The sequence below is a fragment of the Phaseolus vulgaris genome, chromosome 2, assembly GCF_000499845.2.
Source record: "Phaseolus vulgaris cultivar G19833 chromosome 2, P. vulgaris v2.0, whole genome shotgun sequence".
NCBI classification, from domain to species: Eukaryota; Viridiplantae; Streptophyta; class Magnoliopsida; order Fabales; family Fabaceae; genus Phaseolus; species Phaseolus vulgaris.
Genome location: NC_023758.2, coordinates 44,022,597 through 44,042,411, shown reverse-complemented (window position 1 = coordinate 44,042,411; position 19,815 = coordinate 44,022,597). Strand labels below are relative to the sequence as shown.

The window sequence follows — 19,815 nt, the reverse complement described above, 5'->3', positions numbered from 1 at the left end:
CATTTCTTCAAACAACTTTTTTTATGTCAATTAATTTTCCTAAAAATGCTCCTATATTGACCTCAACAAGTTAACATAGTATTATAAAGCTAAACAAACAACAACTTGAATTTTAATACTATTTATCTTAATTATATCTTAAGCACTTATTAAATATATTTTTCATTTTAAAATTGTGTTCTTACTTTTGCATGTGTGAAACAATTAGGTATTCTCTAAATTTTATCTTGCAATCACTTGAATTAACTTTGGTAAAAAAAAAAAATTCAAATAAAAAGTTAACAACGTAAAGCACCATTTATGTTACTCAGACACAATAATTAGATAGTCTTTACTACCAGTTTATTTTAGAATTTTAGGAAAAACAAATTTAAATTATTAAATTAATCTCAATCTTGATTATGTTTGGATAAGTTTCTTCCCAAAAGCTTTTAAATAAGAAAAAAACTAAAATAATTTTGTTGACATAGTTTTATTAAAGTTTCCTTTTTCTAGTTTTATGTAAATTAGTTTTAGTTTATAAAACATAATTTTTTATTGTTTTCTCCTAAAAATATTTATAAAAAGGCTTATAAAAAAAACTTGTCCAAATATACCTTAAATATATGTCAGCAAAACTATAGATTTTGAATAAAAAAAGGTGTACGAGGTTACTAAAAAATAATTTGAATAGAGCAGTGGAACTCAATATATCCATGAAAAGAAAACTTGTTGGCAAGTGCCATAACAAGGAACATTCAATCACACCGCAGTATTTACATTTTAACTTCACCGGCATGAGAGAAAGGATGGGACACAACACAACAGGTAAAACTATTAAAAAGACTAGTAAAACCTGATATCCCTCGCCTCATCCCAAACACGAGAAAAAAAAAGCTATTGAAACTATACTATGATACCATCTTTTCTGACATTCTCCTTCTAATCTCCAAGATGGCCTGGTATCTTTTTTGGGATAAATCATTTATTGCCTCTTGATACTTCTGTTCAATTATTTCCAACTCTAATTTCAACTCACCCTCAGGTTCAGACGAGGAGGAAACAATGTTGAGACTATTAGAGAAGCCTTCCATGTCCAAAAACTTGCTCTTACAATCGGACGATGCCCCAATTTCAGATGCAGTTGAGGATTGACTCCCTCCATCAAATTCTGATTCAGCAGACATAAAGGAAACTGCAGAAAATCTATTATCATTGAAATCAGTTGTTGCAGATGCATACGACTTCTCAGAGCATAGATCATCTGCCTTGGTTGCTTTCTGAAGACCAGTGCCCAGGTCAGATAAAGCCCCATCGATATCCATATTATCAAGGTTTTCTCTTGCAACTAATGTTGCAGATGAGGTAGAGGGACCTAAATCTTCAGTCGAATCTTTTGAGCTGCCTGTGCATTTTGCCAACTTCAATTCCCCCTGTTGGCTCATAAGAGTTTGTTTATTACTAGGAGAAACCAGGTGATCAATTGCTACACAGGGTTTCCAGTTAACAACCAAATTCATCAATAACAAATCTATTAACTCAGCTATGAATTTAACATTATGATCAGTAAGTTCAAGTTGCTCAACCATTTCGCTTGAAACTGAAACAGCAGTGTCACTGTCAAGGTAGAAAATGAAATGGATATTTCTTGCTCGTCCTGCACATAAAAAACAAAGCGTATAACTTTTCATCAATGAATTTAAAAACAGTTGCTACAGAGTAGAAATAAGTTATAAGTTATATATACTCACCACCTTGATCAGCTATCCGCAGAACCAATGATACAGAGTTCTTATCATTTTCTTCACCTTTTAGGAAGAAAATATCACCTCTCTTCTGCCTCCTTATCTCAACACTTGTAGAACATAATGCATCATCAGGGGATTTATCAAATATAGTGATCGCTGGAAGCTCACAGATGTCACCAAGATCCATTGAAATGTCTCCATTACGTGAACTAGAAGGACCTTCTGACACCATACAACGACTTTCAGAGGCTCCCAATTTGGGAAGAACAATATGTGGTAATGGAAAAGGACCCTTCTTTGTTGAAGCATTCATTTGAAGAAACGGGTCCATCAGAAGCTCCTTGGCTGACAATCTTTGAGATGCTGGGACTAGACATTTCTCAATAAATGATTTCATTTCTGGATCTGTCACTTTAGAAAGAGCAAAAGGTTTTATACCCTGCAAAGTCAAATATTGTGTGACCCAATAATCTTAATCATAGCCTGTGGAAAAAAGAAAGAAACTTGTTAATTATGAGATACTCACGGATGAAACTTTCTTGTATATCTGGGCCGAGTTTCTGCATTCACTGTAAGGATACTCAGACGTCACCAACTCAAGCATGCACATGCCAAACGAATATATGTCAGCTAATTCATTGTAACTTTCATCATACAGCTCGGGTGCCATAAACTCCGGGGTTCCTACCAGGATTAGTTAGGTTTAAATAGAACAAGTATATTAATCAAACAGCGTTGGGACAAAGAATCAAGGTCTCTTACTATTGCTATAACTGTGAGATGAAAATGATTAAATTTTATGTTAACTTCTAACTCCGCAAAAGATCAATACATATATCAATGGAACAAGAAAGCGCAGAGAAACAGAAGAGAATACCAATTACACTCTTGGCATTACTTCGATCCAAGAAAGTTGCTAGCCCAAGATCTCCAATTTTAACTTCTCCTTGGTGACCATTGATAAATATATTATCACATTTCAGATCCCTGTGAATAACTGGTGGGTTGTGACCGTGGAGATAGTTTAGACCCAATAAAATTTGTCTTGCCCATCCTTTAACGGCCTTCAAGTCAACCTTCTTATGTTTTTTACGAAACCTATATCATGCATTGCATCCACTAACAAAAGGTTGATTTCACAATAAAAAAGCACAAGGATGTTCATAATATATATGTACAAAAATGGAAGGTGAACATACTGTTTGAGGCTACCCGAGGTAAACAATTCCGTAATCATATTAACGGTCTTGCGCCTGTCATCAATCCAGGAATTATAGAATCTTACTATGTTATTGTGCTTCAGTGATCGCAAGAGGTGCAATTCTGAATACAGCCTATCTAAGTTACCGGGGGACTGTAACACCTCATCAATCTGAATCTGACTCCACGCAACTTCAATCCCATTGACTTCATCAAATGCCTTGTAACTGATTAATCAAGAGTTTTAAGGAAAACATATATACTAGAAACAATCAAGGTCAACCACAATCATAAATTATTTTTCTTAACCACAAAAAAATGCATAGCATAGCATTACATCGAAGACCTAAACACCTCTGGCAGTATAACATGTTTTGATTTCAGCACTATGAAGCTCGGACAGGCCTCATGGTGTGTTCATGTTTGATACATATATCGGACACTGGCAAGCATACGACGACACTCGTATAACACATTCTAGCACAGTTCCAAATGAATCTCTAACAATTTTAGCACGGTTCCAACACACTTAAGAAAAAAAACAAATACAGTGATTTTCTAAAAACTTGAACTTATTGTATTAGGTTTTATTATCATTTTGAACTAGCCATAGGAAACATCTTTCTACCACAAAGAAAAAAATGGTAGAAAAAACTTAGTCAGGTTTTATATAATTCACATAAATCTTGATTTTCAATTTATATAATTCATAATGATATAATATATAAATTTGTGTTCCTTTCCTACGTTTGGGAGACTACACTTGTAGAAGTGTAAGTGTGATGTCTAGTGTCCGTGTGTGCTACATAATATCAGCAGCACAGTAAAAACAGTCCATGATAAAATAAAGCATTGTCTTGTAGTTACAATGCTGTCAAAGAATCGAAAGCAAACATGTATCTTAAGAAAGTAACGGATACACAGTTTTAAAAGCTCCTCTGCCGATCACTTCTTTGTACTGTTGTGAATGCAAAAGCAGAATCAGCTTACTGCATTGATATGTAATTCTATTTTTGTCCCAAAGAAAATAAATATAAATAAAGGAAAACAATCATATTACCTTGATGTAGGTGCAAGTAGGATCAATTTCAACAAAGTCAGGATCAGGAGGCTCCAGATAACATGCACCCTCTTCTGAACTTTCTGTCCCCTCCAAACTCATTTACACGGCACTTTGATCCAAACCTACATTCAATTCGAAATCGCCATATTGAAAACGCAAGTAAACAAAGGATGGATTTCAAAATTGCACCAGGTCGCAGCCAGGAAATTGCGTGAATGTAGGAAGAGAAAAAAAAAATGAATGCAGCCCAGTTTCTGTTTTTACCTGAAGAGCGGCTTCGAGAACTTGATTGTCGAAACAGAACCCTAAATGAAATTGAAGAATTAGCTGAACAATGGAGATACGAAGTTTGGGGAATGAAAAACACGGCACTTGTTCTGTATAAAGAAAACTCTGCTCTCTATTTATAATTATCTATCTTAATTTTCTTCCTTGTAAATAAATATCTTCACAGATCACAATCATAGTTTGTTCTGCCTCTGTCATCTACATTCCACATCGCCGTCACACTCCATCATACACTGTCCTTGTCGTTTTCCCATTCTTTCATGGGACTAAATATACCGATATATACTAATACGTATACATATATATATTTATAACTGAAAACATCCTTAATGGGCCTAGCTAATGTACACCCATTGGCCCAATAAGGATGCTGACCCCGAGATATAAAAAACGTAAACGATGACGTTTTATGATTTTGGCGTTTTCGTTTCAATTGTTTGTGCGAGAATGGAGTTCCTGGACGAGGACGCGAGGCCAAGGTTCGTGTTCCAGTCCGGTGCCGCTGCGAGCACCGAACCAACGCACCCCAACCAAAAACCTACCAAGCCATTCCTCTTCGTCACCGTTTCTCTCTCTTCGCTCTTCCTCGCTCTATCTCTCTTCTTCCTCGAATCCGAACCCTTCAAATCGCTCCTATTCTGGCTCGCGCTCTCTCTCCTCATCGGCCCCTTCGCTCCGCCCTCCCTCACCGGCGGCGACGTCCGCGTCGGCCTCGGCGAGGTCGTCAACTTTCCTGATCCGGAGCCCGAAACGGACGACGACGCTAGGAAGCCTCCGCAGCGGCGATCCAGACAGCGGAGGCCCGAGGAAGTCGCCGCCATCGGTCCGGTGGTGTCAGTCGGCGCGGCGGAGAAGAGAGGAGGAGGTGGCGGCGGAGTGGAGAAGGTTTCGACGGTGGTGGAGGAGAAGGAGTGGAGCGAGGAGGATGTGGAGGTGCTGAAAAAGCAGTTGATAAAGAATCCGGTGGGGATGCCGGGACGGTGGGAGGCGATAGCGGCGGCGTTCGCCGGAAGGCACGGTGTGGAGAGTGTGATAAAGAAGGCAAAGGAGTCGGGGGAGAAGAAAGTGGACGATTCGGAATCTTATGCAATGTTCTTGAAGAAGAGGAAGGCGTTGGATAAGAGGGTTGTGGAGGAGAATGGGGGTGAGGATTCGGTGACGGTGGAGAAAGCTGTTGAGAATGGTTGGAGTTCTGGTGAGGATGTCGCTTTGCTGAATGCACTGAAAGCGTTTCCTAAGGATATTTCAATGAGGTGGGAGAAGGTTGCCGCGGCGGTTCCCGGTAGATCCAAAGCGGCTTGCATGAGAAGATTTGCTGAATTGAAGAAAGGATTTCGGAGTTCAAAAGCTGCAGCCGAGTGAACACTCTTCTCCCCATGATCAATTTTTTTTTTTGTTTAATTTTGTTATGATTTATGTTGTTTTGGGCTTTGATGAGGCATTCTTTGCTCCTTCTGGGGAACACTCAAATTCTGGTCGTGTAACTTTATAAAATGTATTGATCCGATCAATATTTTGTATTCGGAATCTCTTGTAATGAAAATAGATATTTAATATTGACTCTTAGAACTTTGAACTTTGCTTTCTTGTTGATTTAGCTGTGAAATTACATGTTTTCTGCTTGGTGAAGCAGTAATGTACTTGTACCCGTTCTCTGAAGTCTTTCTCTTTGTTTATTTATGCCTCTGGGTTCACATTTTAGGAGCCAGGTTTCTCACATTTAGGCCAACCATTTCCATAGTTTAGTTTGTTGGAACTTTGATTCTGTTCTGTGTCGTGAAATGCATCTCTTGGTTAGTGAGTTTGGGCATTGGCCTTTCAATTACCTCTATGCAAGGTGCCTATAGTTTCAAATATTGCTAATTCCTGAGAAAGTTATGTTGGTTTGGTTGGGTTAGATGAGAAGTCTGGGCATTTTATGTTTTATCAGCTGGTTGGTGGTAGTCTTTTTTTGTTTACTGGTCGTCACTAAATTTCAGTGAAGTATTCTACATATAATTGCTTGCACCCTGCACTCTGCATATTTAGAAAATTACACTAACCTCCCATGCTTTGTAATTAGCAATAGTCCATACTTTGTAAATAAAAGTAAGGTAGATGTGTGAAATTTATTTTTCTAAATAATGGTTGTTAATGGGTAAGAGTATTATATAAAATAAGGAGGTAGTTCAAATAAGGACGCTGTAAGTGTTTCTAATACCACCTTAAGGGAGATCTGTGTATTAATATTTTATGTAAATTTTTCTTATCTTGGCACCAGTTGCTTGCGAGTTCATCTGGGTTTTCAAATTTTGATTTCGTGTATACAAGTAATAATTATACGTGACCCACAGTTCTGAAACTTGGTCAATGTCTCACTGGTCAAGCGTTTATGTTCATTGCAGCTTGCCGAGTTCTGAATGATTTCATACTTCTTTTAATAAAAAGTCTATAAATTGAATTATTCAAGCATTCTAATTAAAGAATTCAGATCTTAATTCTTAGCCAACAAAATAACAGTTGTCATTTAAAGCAGGATCTGGTTTAGCATATAACTTGTGAGTGACAGCTTGTCATGCGACTCCACTAAAGATCTTCATATTCAAATAACACATTTTTTAATGTTAAGAAGATTATTAGTTTGTTGTATCTCTTGATTTAGGTTTTTATTTTTGGTCTAAGGGAAGTCTCGTAATACATTTTACAAAAGGAATGGAGATAGGAGATAAGGGAATAGGAAAGAAGAGGAGTTCATTGCAGACTTTAATCAACTGGACAGGCTTGAAGGAATTGTTTCATCCTTTTAATTTAAGCTAAAATATTTTTACTTGCTATTATAAAAAAATTGTTATTTTGCTTTGAGATTTATGAAAGAAATTAGATTTTCTTTCACCAATCGTATCCTCCCTTTCTGGGTGTAAAACCAAAACCAGAAAATATCAAGCACCACCATCTCGTTAACTTGTACAACTTTGAAAATGTAATATACAATACTCTACGTTGCTGATAAAAAATAAAAATAAATAAATAAAATAAAAATACAATACTCTACGTGATTAAATACTGATTTGTCTTATTTTAACGGTTGGGAATCTGGATTCACAAACAATTATGCAACTTCTTCTTGCAGTAAACCTCTGTTTTGATAAGGAAGAATTAGGTCATTTAGTTCAACTAGTAGATTATTGGTTTTAATTATAAATATTTCAAAATACATGCAATTGAAATATAAACGTATTAAACTAATTTAAAAAATAATTTACAGAACCTCACTTAAGATATATGTACAAATACATTGAAATGCCCAATACTCTGATACTCCTATGATACCTATCCCACTCAACAGAACGAATGAAGAAGCAACACATAAGCCACTCAACCTATACAAACAGCTCAAAAGTAAAAAATGAAAAAAAAAAAATTGATAACTAAAAAACAAAGAATCAATCTATTTGACTTTGTCACTCGAATAACCCTTTGGTACCCAGATTGAAGCCACAGTCAAAGGCCTTGACTTCCAACACAAGGCCAACCTACCCTTCTCGAATTGGACCCAATACCCTCCACCAAAGAGGCTTACCAAGAACTTGGCTTGTGAAATATTACATGTACTCATAGGAACACATCTAAACCCTTTCAAGGAATAAAACCCTTCCTCCCAAACCTTTCTCTCCTCTCTCTCACAAGGAAACTCCCTCACACTGTCCAAGATTCTAAGCCCCAAAATCTCTTTCTCTATCAGGGTCATCTCCATCTTGTGGCTACCCCATAGACTACTAGCAAGTGAATCACAAAGTGCAGTGTAGTGATGTAAAGCCTCACAGAAGAACTCAACAAAGGACATGGATTTGAGCCTAGAAAAATTAAATAGTTCTTCCTCCACTAAAACCACAAGCCTTGGGGACAATTTGGTTACACCATCCAAAAAGGTTTTGACCAGTGAGAAGCTCCTATTGGGCATCCACTGGTGTATCATACAGTTGACTATGAGTGTTTGATCAAGTTCAATTCCTTGAATATCTTCTTCTCTTTCCATCATGATTTGATCAAACACAAATGGAAAGTTGATAGAAGCTGCAAACTCTTTGAGCCTTCTTCCTGTTTGTTGAGCAGAAGCAGCACCTCTCTGGTCCACTGTGATGGCTGATACTCTAAGGGAAGTAGTACTTTTCCTCATTGCAAGGTCAACCATCAAGGGTGGCCACTGGATTCCCTCCATGATGTCAAAATCAATGATGTGAACATTCTCAGCACCTTCCGTGGCTTCTAAGATTGCTTGGTTGGCGGTGAAATGAGCAAATTTCACATAGGGTGAGAGTTCTTGGAGAATCTGAAACACACAGAAAGCATTTGTGTGTGTAGAAACAGCACCACGCTGCAACAGTTCAGGGGCATTTGTACTTTTATAATACAGACCCTGAGTAAAGAAAAGAGCCAACCTGTTCAACAAACCATCACCGGTTTCTAAAGAAGATGCCTTATTAAGTTTCTCAATTATGTCTGAAGCAAGAGCCCAGTTGTGTGCTTCAACAGCTTCAGCTCCTGTTAACAGAAGATCAGCTAAACTAGTCGGTTCCACTAGCTCTGCTTGGATTCCCTTCAAATAAGAATCCCCTTCTTCCATTGCAACATGCACATTTTCCTCAGAACTAAGGGCAAATCCATCACAGAATTCAATCTCTAGTGGATCATTATGATTCATAAAACCAAAGTCCTGGTTGTTTGTGTGTTGCAGAAGCAACTCCAAAGACTCTTCACCAAACATTTCATCCAGGATGGTATTTGGTGATGATATATCTTCTGTTTGGAATGGGAATGCATTTTCTAAGCAACACTCGTGGAGTTGGTTCATGTAAGGAGGGCCAAATGAGAAATCAAATTGCTCATAATCCATCACAAATGATGAAAAATATAAAGGTGGCACTTGGTGGGAACTTAATTGGTGTACTCTTATATATAGACAACCTAATATGGAATTGAAAATAATTAAACAAGTAGATAGTTCTAAACTCTAGTACCTGATTGAAGTCATGAAGTGAAGTGGATGAATAGAAAAAATTAATAAAATGATCCCATTTTTTTAATAATATACTCAATCCCATAAAACCAGTTCAATGAGATTAGGTTTGCACCCACTTATATTATGGGTGGTTCGATAGTGGCCCGATAATTGATGGTACGATAGGATAGACTTTAAATGACTCTGATACCATATTACAAAGTGAACTTTAAGCCTAACTCAACCCTATAAAACCGGTTCATGAGGTTAAGTTTTGCATCCACTTATATAGTATAAAAGACTCTAATCTCTAATCGATGTGGATCTCCAACACTTTTTAATAATTGAAATTTACTAATAACCGTAAAAGTTGATTTGAGAATCCTTAGCTTTTAATATTTCTTATTTGCAATTTTAATTAATAAAAAAACGTGTTAATAAAATATATTAAATAATGTCATACTATCACCTATATTGAAACAGTTAGGTAATCTGAATACATTATTGTTAGTCCGGTTATAGTGGCCGGATTGTTTTAATTGTGGTGACGATTTAAACAAAGTAAACTTTTGTTTTTTTCTATTTCAATTTTAGCTATTCAATTTAATAAAAAAAATAATGTGCTTTTTAGTCTTTTGTTAAAAATTGAAAATAAAACAATTTCAATATTTCTAATGACTAAAAATAAATAAATTTACATATCCAACTAAGTATGATCTCATGACTAAATTTATCTTATTACTTTTCCATTGGAACAAACCACCAAAAACAATCTTATACTTTTCACTTCAATCAAATAGTTTGTCAAAGAGTTGGATGAATGTTAGTGTATAAAATTTGTGTATAGAATTAGATATATTCTTATCAAGAAATGTGTATATTTTTCTCACTTTCTACATCTTAGAGACTAACCCTCTTACTTAATACAGAGCAACTTTTCTAGGACATGACAAGTGTCACTCTAGCATTTGTTTTCTCCCTTCAAAATTCTTTTAAATTTACTAAAACGTTAATAAGAAAAGATATGATCAAATCAATTCGAATGTTTAGATGCTAAACTGCACCCTCACACCCCTACAGTGTTTGAACAACACAGCAAGGAATCCAGAAGCAGCAAGTCATAAACCTATTGTGAGTTAGTATTATCAATAATGATATAAAAGTATGCTACTATTTTGTATCACAAGTGTCTGGAAAGAATATATGATAAATGAATACATTAGTGAGTTCAATCAAACTAGGAAAAACAAAGCATAATTTTAGCAGCATCGAAAGGCAACAAAAGATGATGAATGTATGAACAGGGTTTGGTAGCATTTAAGAATTGACTTTGGTGGAAGTTGCAAAATATGAAATGAAGAATTCCAGAATATTCTTCGTACCCTTTTAGTTTATTGGTGTGAGGTTTTGTCTCCTGCGATTTGTTTGCAGAGTGGAAAAGGAGATTCTGACTGAGCTTACGCAATATCAAAAAGTGCGTAGTTACAAAAAATAGTTTAAGGACGTGAAAGTTACAGCACAGAGTTCAGACTATAGGATCATTGGATCCTACTATTAATTAAACATAACTGCTGACACGAACAAACATGTGAGACAGTGGTGTAATTTTGACAGAAACTTTTTTAAAAAGATAAATTATTAAGATCTGTTTCTAATTAACATCACTTTAATGAAGAAATATTACTTTAACAACCCACCATTTTGGATTTCAATTTTCTCATTTTCAATTGACGGAAGAAGTTGCGTCAGCAGGTATGATTTTTTATTTTTTTTCAAATAAAAGTCCTATTGAAATGTATGATTTTATTTTTTTTCATAAATGAAAGCTGTGTTTCTGTGCAAAAACTGATATAAATTAATCAAATATTTACTTGTGAACACTTTAAACTATTTTAATATCAAACTTGTCCTGAAACTATAATTTTTTAGTGAAAAATAATAACCTTAAAGTTGTATATGGAAAAATAAATAGATAAAACCTTGATTGTAACAACATTAAATGAAAATTTAAATTTAAAAAGACCATTGAAAGATTAAAATCACACGTTAAACTCAATAGAATAACTTATATGATTAAACCTTTCATGAATTTTTTTTCCAGCGCATACTTCTGCATTTGGTGAGACTTCATCATATCATATTTTTACACTAATTTTTTTGGTTTAAATTAACCACAAATGGAGAAAATAATGGCATTTAAACAATGAGAATGAGAACTAACATGGTTAGGGTTGTGATGATGTAACATGGGACATCCCAAACTTTTGGTAACAGAACAGGACAAAATCTTGAACCCTATAAGACAATTCAATTAACCATGTGCATGCGAATATTCTCCTTTTCCATGGATGATGAATGTTTAAATTATAATCGATCAAGTGATGTTTAAATATAGAAATTTGTGATTGTTCCGATAACATTTGTTATTTACTTGTTGCCTCACTTGGTTTTTAATATGCCATGCATTAGCTAAGCTATCATCTATTACTGAATTCATCATTTGTTAATCTCTTAACTTGATGTTAGTTGTGGGACCAAATAGTGCCCACAAAAATAATTGAGTTCAATATTATTTTTATTAGTAAGAATTGAAAACATATCTTAAACTCCCTCAAATATGCATATTTCATTCAATTAGTTATTTGCTTTTGCATACCATATATATTTTTTTTTACAAAATAGTATCGATAATATAAATTTTATAATATTAAATATATTTCTCTTAACTATAATATTTAGTTTAGTCATAAATAGTAATTTTCTATCGAGTCATTCCTTTTTTCGGTATTCGATATAATTAATACGTGATGATAACGTACCTTATTTTTTTCAAAACTTATCATTATTTATATGATTATTATGGATAAATTGTTATTAGGTTGAATTAGTGTTTGGAGTATAATATAATTAAAAGTACATTACTTAATGTTTGATTATTGTTTTAGGCTTATTAATCCTCTATTGAACTTAATAGATTTGTTTGTGTCGGTCAACACAAACCAGGAGACTTCCATCCCTCCTACAGATAAAAATAATTGGATTAGGTTGAATCATTTTAAAAAATATAATTAAATTTTGTGAGTATAGTTCAATCATCAAACAGATCAACACATGAATTATTTTACCTTTTAAAAAAAAAACGTAAACAATAAAATATTTAAAGATAGAAAATTAGGAGACTAATATTTATCAATAATCATAAAACATTAATCTTACTTTTTTTTACATGCTATTGAAAGTGTTATGTTATATATAAAATAAGAGGTTCCAACTTACACTTAAACTCTAACACCAACTGTAATTTGAGTGAAAGGTTGAGTTGGACCAAAATAAGATTGAACTTAGATTATTACAACCTAAAATGTAAGGGTAAATTCTTTATCTTTATTTCAACATTTTAAAAGTTTGAAACGAATTCCTAAAATTAAGCCCTGTATGGGATGGGGATAAGTTCTTTTTAAATTTGAAATTTAGAACGAAAACATATTTAAATAAAATTGAATTGAAATTAATTTTAAAATCATTAAATTTTTGAGCTCATTTTTTAAAAACAAAATAAAAAATACTTATAATTTTAAGATTGTAGATTTTATTATATTTTTCATTCTTCTCCATTTATTGTCTAGTTTTAATTTTGTCTACCATATAGTCTTCTTTGGCAAAATAAGTCGAACAAAATGCTCGACGTGAACCTACTCTATAAAAATATACCATTATTTGAAGTTTAAGTTGTTTTTTTTTGTCCTTTTTTCTCTTAGCTTTAAAAAAAATACATATAAAGTTCTGTTATGCTTGAGCATTAGTCACGAAGCTTGGATTATGCTTCACATCGTATAACATCTGTTCAATCAAATATAGTTAAATAATATGATTATTTATTAATCAGTGTAATTTCGCGTTAAAATGGATGAAATTTTTAAAAAATAATAATTGAAATATGGTTATATTAAACCGTATCACGTTTATTAATTTTACTTCAAATATATTAAATCAATTTTTTTATTATAAATATTATAGTTGAAATAATTAATAAATTTTATTTTGAAATCTCATTTGATAAAAAAATATATTAGTTTCATATGTCACATCATGTCAATGTCTTTGTTAACTACCACTTAGTCATCAATCATATCATTCTCGTCTTAAAGTTCAATCCATTCCTTAAAAATTAAGTTTATTTAACATAATATTTGTTAGGTATAAGTACTGATTAAGATACGTTGGATTCAATCTTAGCCTAACTAATTTAACTTAATTTGAATTTAATATTTTAAAAATTAGATTAGACCATTTAATTTATTAGGTTAATCGAATATAAATTATTTAATCTATGATTAATACAAGTGTATTTTTTTAAAAATTGTTTTTATTGAAAAAAAATATTTTAAATAAATAAATTGAACATTTAGTAAAAAATAACTTATATGACTAATTAATTATTTTTAGGTTTATTAGCTTTGTTATTCTACTATTACGAAGATTTTTCAATTTTTTTATTGCTGTGAATATTTTTCTAAATGAGTTAATATAATTTCTTTTATTAAATTAATGATATCGACATTACAACAATAACACATAAGACATCATCAATATTTACTTAGTACTTAAACTTATTATGTTATCATCAATTTAATGAAAAAATTACGTTAACTCGATTTTTTTTAAACAATAGAAATTAAGAAAATAGTAAAAATAATTGATGGAACTAAAACCGCTATTAAACCCTATTTTTATAGTAGATTGTGGTTTTCTGCAATTTATTACTGGATTTCAATAAAAAAAATATTATATAAAAATAAAATTGAAAATTTAAACTTATTTTGACTAAATTTTAATAAAAATTAGTAAGATAATAAAATTCATTGCGGATCACATAAATTTAAAAATTTGAATCCTAAAAAATTATTCATCTTATTTATTTATTTTCAAAAATTAAATATATTTTCTGTCATTGTGTTATAATAACAAATTAATTTTTATTTATAATATAAACTCTAGACCATTCAGGTACTTGTAATATGAAAACGATTAGAATTTATCATTTTGTATGTAGAATGATTATTAATTTTTTTCAAAGATGATTAGTTTTTTTTTTTAAAATAATTGTTGTTTTGATTGCAGACAAATGTTTGCTATAACTACAACAACTTTTGATGAAGTGAAACTTTAAATTAAATTAATGTCACATACACAATTATCTATTCCAGTCATTTTCAAATTACAAACAAATTGATGATCTAAAATTTAAATCAAAAATAAAATTTAATTTCGTGTTATAGTACATCAACAACGAAAAACATATTTAACAATGTTTTTAAATACTTATTAACTAATGCAAATACAATAGATTATTAAAGACACATACTTACCCACAAATAAATTTGATGAAAATAAGATTAATATAGTCACAAAAATATATTTCAATATTTATCAATCTCATATTTATCACTTACCTCAATCTTTATACATTTTATTCATATATGTCATTTAAATCATATTTATTTTATTATAAAACAAATTATATTAAAAGCACTCCTAACACTATAATAACATTCAAGTATAATATACTAATAAAGTATAACAATTTAGTAATATATATATATATATATATATATATATATATATAATTTTTAACACTTATAAATATTTAAAAATAATTATTAAAAAGGTAAATAATACTATATTCGGCGGTCATCGTTATGTTTGTTCAACAACACGTCTAAATTTGTTTGTCTTATTCAATGAATTACCAAATCTTTTGCATTTTCAATAAACTAATTTTTTGGACAAACGAAATAATAATAAATAAATTCTACATAATTTTAAAGTTTGTGCTCAAAACTTACAATTTTTTAACTAATTTCATTTACTTAATTTTATGTTTGAAAATCAATTATCTCAAAATTCATGTTCAAAACTTAGTACATTATTTACTTCAAACTCCGTAATCAAACAATGCAGGTTAATTATTTTACATTTCCAAATCAATCTCAACCAAGTTCTCATTTCTTATGTTTAAGTTAACATTTATCTCTAACTTGCTTACAAAATACATTTAGTTATTTGTGTCATGTCAATTTGATAAAATAAATTATATTCACTTATTTATTTTGAAAATGTACGAATTTTAAAATAAATACATAAAATTAGGAAAAAAAAAATTGACAAACAAAATTACATTTCCTTGTCAACCTATTATAATAATATAATCATATTTAAAATAATTAATAAATTAAATATAATTATAATATTAATTTATTGAATTAGTGATTTTTTTTACTATTTGAAATGTGAACCTATAACCATCCTAAAATTAAAAAAAAATTGTATTTGTATTAAGAAAATATTAAGTAAAAAATGAAACGTCAAAATAACATCTAAGAAGAGTAGGTGATATAAAATTATCAAATTTAAATAGTAAATAATAATAGATGGTAGCATTTATCTGTGGGATAGGATAAAAGTTGTGACATATTTAACGTTCCTAGTAGCCTAATAAGAACAAAGTGGTTTAGTTGTTGGTCACTCAAAACCCAACCCTTCATACTCACAAAATGAAAAATCACAATGAGCTGAAGTAAGAGTTCTACTTTTAAAAACTTTAATCTTAAATACGTAGTTGTCACATCATGCACCTTCCTAGTATTCAGGCATCGTACTTGTACTCTTAATTTTAATACAAACAACAAAACAGAACCTGCCTGTCTTCTTTCTAATAAACATAGTTAACATTTTTTTAAAATTTATCTCACTGTCTCTTTTTAATTAATGATTGTGCTTCATTAAGATGTTATTTGAAAAATTGTGTGTGTTTATTTTTTAATACTGATTATTGATTAATTAAATGGATGATATTTTGACTTGTTCCATCTTACTTCTACAATAAATATTAATATTTATAATAAAAAAATTAAAAAAATAAAAACTCTTCTTAATAAAAATATAAACAAAATGCAAAATATTTCAAAATTAAAAAAATTATAAATTTTTATAAATGATTAAAATATTAATATTTATTTTAGTATAATGTCAAAAAAATATTTTTTTATAAAATTTTATAAAATTGGTTAATGTTTCTATTTACTTTTTTATATATATATATATATATATATATTATAAAATCGATCTTGACAACCAAAGATTCTGATATAAACATTTAATTCTAAACTAGATGAATCATTTTGAAGCTTGAACATGTTTCAGTGTAAACTACACATATTCATGTCCTTGTTTGGTAGGAGAGAATTGTAAAGTTTGCATGAGAGGAAAAAATTATTTGAAGAAAGGGTTTCAAAATACATGAACTCACACCCATGGTGAATGCATTAACATTGTCTATATATATATGGAAGGTATTTTCAGTTAGAAATTTATGTTTTTTTATTATTAGAAGTTTTGAAACTAGGTGAAATTTTTTTATTATAAACACACCGTCTCCTAATAATATTTATTTAAATTTAAATTTCTTTTCTTACAATAGCATAATGTACTACTCCTAAAGAGAGTACCGTGCCATAATGTAATGTACTCATAAAGGGATTAAGACTGACCATAATTTTTGTGAATAAATAAAGAAAGAGAATAATATCAAGAATCATCTTTGTCTAAGAAAGAAACTATGTATTTGGTATCGCGGTAAGTTTTAAATGTAAAGACCTGCATTCCCATCATAAAGGTTTAGAAATTTCATATCTTCTTCTGGAGAAGATATGATAAAGAAGAGAGTTACAAAAATAAGACTCTCAATAAGAAATGAAAAGAAAGAAAAAGAAAAAAAAAGCTATTCGTAATGTTACCTTTTCAAAATCCTGTTCTAAGTTGTTTTTGCTTCAAATGAAAATTGTTAGCAGAAAACTGAATTTAAAAGAGTTACAAAAATGAGAAGTTAAACTGAAATTATATTTAAACCTTGTATTTGTGTTTAGACTTTGAAATGAGAAGTTGTAACTTATGTTGCATTAAATCTATCATATGCTACTATGAATTTGTAGAATATTATTACCTCAATAGTTCGAATAAGTTTTTCTCGGTGAGTTTAGACTAATTTTGCACTCAAATAAACTCTTAGCCTATGTTTGAATGGGGCATTTTAGTAATTCAAGAAAATTAATATAAATTATATTTAAATGATTTCTTTTAACTGAATTTTCTTTATTAATATTAGTAATTTACATTTCTGTATTTTAATTTTCTTTGTTTGAATAAAATGATTTAATTTCCATTTAATACAGAATTCTTTTTAAATAGTTTTCAAAATCAAAATTTTAGAAATAACTGAATTGCATTTTCCTAAAAAAAAATATTATACAAAATACTAATTTATCTTAAAAAATTGAATTTGTCTCTTAAAATATTAAATTTCAAACACTTAGTTTTTTTATAGTTGTTGGTAGTTTAGTCATCAAATTTATATGTTGTGGATTATTTAGATATTCGTTGCAATTGGTGATATATGATTCAAAAATGTATGTATTTGGCGTTAATAATTTTACTTGATTAAGAAACACTTTAACTAAAATTTGTATAATTGACCAAATCAAATCTAAGTTAAAAAAATATAATTCTCAATATCAATCTTTATTTTTATTTAATTTTTTATTTGAAAAAAAAATATTTTTTTTAATATATATATATATATATTTTGATAGTTAAAAAATATGAATACACGTATATGTATTTCATTTAAATAAATATAAATACAGATAATAATAATATAAAAATAAAAAATATGTATATTTTATGTTTGAGTTAATTATAATAATAATAATAATAATAATAAAACCACTTTATAGTTATAATAATAATAAAACTAAGAGAATATCTTGGATAAATCACTTATATAAAAATATTCAAAATATTTTTTAATATACCAATATACCATTCTATAAACTAAATTATACTATAATTTAATTAACCACTTATAAACATATAAACAACTTATAATAATCACTATAAATAAATCATTTACCCAAATCTTACCTACTATATCTGGATTTACCCAAATCTTAACTACTATCTGGATCTTCTTTTTCTTCACTGGTAAATAAGAGAAACAGAACCTAATAAACTAAATCACAATGCAACCTTAATTCCACACCACCCAACTGAACCACCACGACCACCGTAGACCTGCAATCCGCGACCACCGCACGAACCGCCACCACCACGCGACGTCCTCTGTCCAATCGCTACCACCGCGCGACCTGCTCTGCTCGATCGCCCCCACCGCCGCACTCGTTCAGAGAAGACGCACCACCTCTGCACAGAGAAGACGCAACGAATCTGAGTGAAACCACAACGCAACGCGAAACCTAAAGTGAGTTTATTCCATTTAATTTCCCCCATCCAGAATGACACCGTTTTGTTTTAATATGAAAACCCAACTGAACTGGCCAGTTTGACAACCATTCAAACAGCATATGCAGAAATTAGATAAGATTTGTTTTCATGTTCCAATTTAGTGGTTTCTAAGGTTGCGTGTTATATTATATTGTTATGATATTGTGCAGGTATGCAAATCGACGGAGAAGAAAGGGATGCTCATCAGGAGCCTCGTATTGAGCCTTATCCTGAGTGTTATTTTCCTCGGATACCAAGATATATAGATGCTGCATTTCGTTCTTCAACAACAAATGAAGTTTATTTCTTTTTAATCGACAAGTACGTGCGGGTGTATTACACTCCTGGACAGGAGAGACAGACAGATGATAAGTTTTTGACAGATTTGTGATGGACTGGTTATGGCTTTCCATCATTATCGAATAGTCCATTTGCATCATGTGGAATACGTTGTGCCTTCGACACTGAAGGCAACGAAGCATATATCTTCTCGGGCAACATGGGTGTCTGCCTAGACTATGCTAATGACAAGGTACTCACAGGTATTGAAAGAAGGATTGGAGACATGTTTCCCGTATTAGACGACACTGTGTTTCAGGATGGCATAGACTCTGCATTCAGGTCATCCAGAGGAAAAGAAGTTTACCTATTTGAGGGAAATAAGTATTGTTGCATGGACTATGCTTCCAAGCAACTTGTTGATCCCATTCGTAATATCACTGATGGATTTCCTGTTTTGAAAGGTACCATATTTGAAGATGGAATTGATGCGGCATTTGCTTCTCACAAGGAGAATCAAGCTTATCTTTTCAAAGGAGAAAACTATGCACTAATGAATTTCATCACAGGTAGTCCAGATGCCACTCTTGTGCATGGTGTGAAGCCCATAATTGATGGTTGGTCATCGTTTAGAGACATTCTGCCTCTCGACAATATGTTATGTGAGTATTCTACTGAGGAATATGATTATAGTAGTGATGAATCACCTGAGAATGATGAGCTTGGATAAAAGAAAGAATAAGATGGCATAATATGATAAGAATAAGGGTTTTATTGCCAAAGTTTGCTTCCTTTTCTTTTATAATGTAGTAACTGTGGATGCTTGTTTTACTTTCTTTGTATGTGATATTTGTTTTTTTGAAAGCAAACTCAGAATAAAATGATTACTGTTGCAGATAAGTAAAAGTTTACATCTTTCTATAACATATACAAATTATTCA

The 19,815-nt window shown here is 31.1% G+C and overlaps 4 protein-coding genes across 7 annotated transcripts; 2 read left to right on the top strand and 2 right to left on the bottom strand.

The window, feature by feature from the left end:
• Nucleotides 1-643: 643 nt before the first annotated feature.
• Nucleotides 644-4,630, bottom strand: LOC137812463 (probable serine/threonine-protein kinase WNK7). Of its 4 annotated transcripts, none has more exons than XM_068614441.1 (8): nucleotides 4,255-4,562; nucleotides 3,988-4,112; nucleotides 3,848-3,885; nucleotides 2,927-3,154; nucleotides 2,605-2,825; nucleotides 2,254-2,411; nucleotides 1,731-2,166; nucleotides 644-1,636 (listed from the first exon to the last, which is right to left on the bottom strand). In XM_068614441.1, exons 2-8 carry the CDS (start codon nucleotides 4,087-4,089, stop codon nucleotides 891-893), a joined length of 1,929 nt encoding a protein of 642 aa, XP_068470542.1. In that variant the 5' UTR covers nucleotides 4,090-4,112; nucleotides 4,255-4,562; the 3' UTR covers nucleotides 644-890. The 4 variants fall into 4 exon arrangements, with proteins under 4 accessions (XP_068470542.1, XP_068470543.1, XP_068470544.1 ...); XM_068614442.1 differs by having other exon boundaries at nucleotides 1,734-2,166; nucleotides 4,255-4,402; XM_068614443.1 differs by lacking the exon at nucleotides 3,848-3,885 and having other exon boundaries at nucleotides 4,255-4,630.
• A 95-nt stretch (nucleotides 4,631-4,725) lies between these two features.
• LOC137812464 (transcription factor MAMYB) lies at nucleotides 4,726-5,854 on the top strand. Its single transcript, XM_068614445.1, has one exon. It carries the CDS (start codon nucleotides 4,726-4,728, stop codon nucleotides 5,638-5,640), a length of 915 nt encoding a protein of 304 aa, XP_068470546.1. The 3' UTR covers nucleotides 5,641-5,854.
• A 1,648-nt stretch (nucleotides 5,855-7,502) lies between these two features.
• On the bottom strand, nucleotides 7,503-9,167 carry LOC137809801 (protein NODULATION SIGNALING PATHWAY 2-like). Its single transcript, XM_068610876.1, has one exon. It carries the CDS (start codon nucleotides 9,149-9,151, stop codon nucleotides 7,706-7,708), a length of 1,446 nt encoding a protein of 481 aa, XP_068466977.1. The 5' UTR covers nucleotides 9,152-9,167; the 3' UTR covers nucleotides 7,503-7,705.
• A 9,103-nt stretch (nucleotides 9,168-18,270) lies between these two features.
• Nucleotides 18,271-19,815, top strand: LOC137812462 (albumin-2-like). The gene is made up of 2 exons (XM_068614439.1): nucleotides 18,271-18,572; nucleotides 18,766-19,815. Exon 2 carries the CDS (start codon nucleotides 19,095-19,097, stop codon nucleotides 19,602-19,604), a length of 510 nt encoding a protein of 169 aa, XP_068470540.1. The 5' UTR covers nucleotides 18,271-18,572; nucleotides 18,766-19,094; the 3' UTR covers nucleotides 19,605-19,815.

Coding starts and splice junctions, on each gene's coding strand:
- LOC137812462 (XM_068614439.1), top strand. CDS start 19,095: ATGGGTGTCTGCCTAGACTATGCTAATGACAAGGTACTCACAGGTATT.
- LOC137812463 (XM_068614441.1), bottom strand. CDS start 4,089: ATGAGTTTGGAGGGGACAGAAAGTTCAGAAGAGGGTGCATGTTATCTG. Junction 3,155..3,847: donor AGAGGAGCTTTTAAAACTGT/GTATCCGTTACT, acceptor TTGATTAATCAG/TTACAAGGCATTTGATGAAG. Junction 2,826..2,926: donor ACCTCGGGTAGCCTCAAACA/GTATGTTCACCT, acceptor TGCATGATATAG/GTTTCGTAAAAAACATAAGA.
- LOC137809801 (XM_068610876.1), bottom strand. CDS start 9,151: ATGGATTATGAGCAATTTGATTTCTCATTTGGCCCTCCTTACATGAAC.
- LOC137812464 (XM_068614445.1), top strand. CDS start 4,726: ATGGAGTTCCTGGACGAGGACGCGAGGCCAAGGTTCGTGTTCCAGTCC.